Source organism: Plasmodium gaboni, chromosome 1 (genome assembly GCF_001602025.1).
Source record: "Plasmodium gaboni strain SY75 chromosome 1, whole genome shotgun sequence".
Classification (NCBI taxonomy): domain Eukaryota; phylum Apicomplexa; class Aconoidasida; order Haemosporida; family Plasmodiidae; genus Plasmodium; species Plasmodium gaboni.
Window position 1 is genome coordinate 150704 of NC_031481.1, and position 2500 is coordinate 153203.

Consider the following 2500-nt stretch of genomic DNA (forward strand, 5'->3'; position numbering starts at 1 on the left):
AAAAAAAAAAAAAAAAAAAAAAAAAAAAAAAAAAAAAAAAAAAAAAAAAAAAAAAAAATACTTTAAAAATATACTTTTAAATACGCACAAAAAGTTTAAAAAAAAAAAAAAAAAAAAAAAAAAAAAAAATACTTTAAAAATATACTTTTAAATACGCACAAAAAGTTTAATATATATATATATATATATATATATATATATATATATATATATATATATTCATATTTATTTATTTATTTATTTAAAGCACACTTTTCATTACACATTATTAAAACATTTAATTCTTATTTTCTTTCCTGCATTTTGAACAAAAAAAAAAATTATACATATATATATAATTTGTAAATTAAAAAGTTTAAATATTTCATCATTTGTTTTATTCTTTTGATTATACAATAATTTTTAAAAAAGATTACAAGAAGTATTTCAAATATTATTATATATTATGTTCATAAATTATATAAGGAATACGTAAAAATAAAAGTATTTTTATATAAAAAAATAAAGCATGAAATATGGTTGTATGTGCGTGGAGAGGGGTATACATATAAAAATATTATATATAAATATATGTAAAGAAAAAAATTGACAAATAATTTATACATATATAATATTATAATATATATGTATTTTATTGTATTCTATTAAAAATATACACTTTAAAAAAAAAAAAAAAAAAAATATATATATATATATTATATATATATATATATATATAAATATATATATATATATATATATATATATATATATTATATATATATATTTATTTATATAATAATAATATAACATAATAATATATGAAAAAAATAAAATAAATAATAAAGAAAAAAAAAATATATACATGTTATTTTGTATATATGTAAAAAAATATTTTATATATACATATTAATATATTCTGTATAATGTTATATATCTTCTATATATACAATGGTCACATATTTAGCACCTTTATTAGTTCATCTTATTGGTAAAGCGGAAAAAAAATAAAAATAAAAATAAAATAAAATAAAATAAAACAATATATATATATATATATATATATATATATAAATAAATAATTAAATAAATAAATTAATATATGCATTTATGTATAATTATATACTTCTATTATAAAGTTCTGATATAAAATCAATATTAACAATTAATTATTTTCATTATATTTTTTAGATTATGTATTAGAAAGTAAAGCACTTTTACTATAATATGTTTACAAAATAAAATAATATGTTCTTCTAATTTGTGCTACTTTCTTTTAAAATGGAAAAAATAAAAAAAATAAAATAAAGTAATAGTTATATTTAAAACATAATAATTTTAATAAAAAAAATAATATTTTTTACAAAAATAATTTTTTTTCATCTTCCCTTTCATATTGGTATCTAATACTTTCTATCATGTGTAGTATATAACAAGGGTTGATATTCCTCCATTTTGTTGTACACATAATAACTTAGCTCATTAACACATAAAAAATTACACACACATTTAATATATATATATATATATTTATATATTTATTTATTTATGTGTGGGTGCACCTATTTATAGCCTTTTAAATTTCATATTTTAAAGGAGACCGAAACGTAAGGATATATTTCATCATCATTTTCATCGGATCTTTTTATATAATTCTTGCCTATAGAATCAGTTGATGAGAATATGTCGTATAATTTTTTTCTAACCTTTTTTTCTTTACTCTCTCCATTAATTCTTATACTAAATGAAGCAAAATTAGGTGGAACGCCAAATCTTAATACAGATTCACAAAATACTCGAAGTATATTAATATGAATAAATGCAATAAATATATCAGAAAATGCAGCTAAGCACATACGTCTTAGAAACGTTTCTTGTCTTATAATTTCTGCTTCTACTTTTGTTCTAGATTCCATCATATCATTATATTGTTTTTCATCATATTTAAATGATTTAACAACAAATTTTTTAACTTTTGCTTCTTTTTTAAAATCTTCTGCAAATTTTTTAAAAACAAAAACCTTCCATAATGTATTTCCATCCTTATCTATTAAATCTTTAAATTGTTCTGTAGATCTAGGAACAACATATGATGAGAATTTTTCATAATTATTTTTCCAATCATCTACAGAATTTTTGGGTACATAAGCAATAAGTGTTGTTAAATATTCTGTTTCTATAAAATCTGATTCACTAACTGTTTGTGGTGTTAATATTTCATTTAAATTTCTTAAAAAGAAATTATTTGAATCATTTTTTGGAACTTCTTTTTTTTTCTTTTCTTTTAAATCATTTAACATACTTGACTTTATTTGAATTTCATCAGATAATTTTGTAATATTATTTATCATAATATCAATAGTATCTGTTAACGATCTACTCCTAGGATATTTGGCATCATCCCAAGTAAATCTTCTTATATATTGATCTATATTTATATGTTGACGTTGATATATTATTTTTAATTCGATATTCTCATCATACTCTTTAGCTATCTTTTCTATCTTTTTTAAACAACCAT

The 2500-nt window shown here is 17.0% G+C and overlaps 1 protein-coding gene across 1 annotated transcript in view; it reads right to left on the bottom strand.

Annotated features, from left to right (window-relative positions):
* Positions 1-1562: 1562 nt before the first annotated feature.
* PGSY75_0106100 (putative vacuolar ATP synthase subunit c) overlaps positions 1563-2500 on the bottom strand; it is a gene marked incomplete at both ends in the record, with an annotated part of 1152 nt that continues 214 nt past the window's right edge. Inside the window, one exon of the mRNA XM_018783616.1 lies at positions 1563-2500. This exon is cut by the window's right edge and continues 214 nt beyond it. Within this exon, the coding sequence (XP_018643900.1) occupies positions 1563-2500 (938 nt within the window).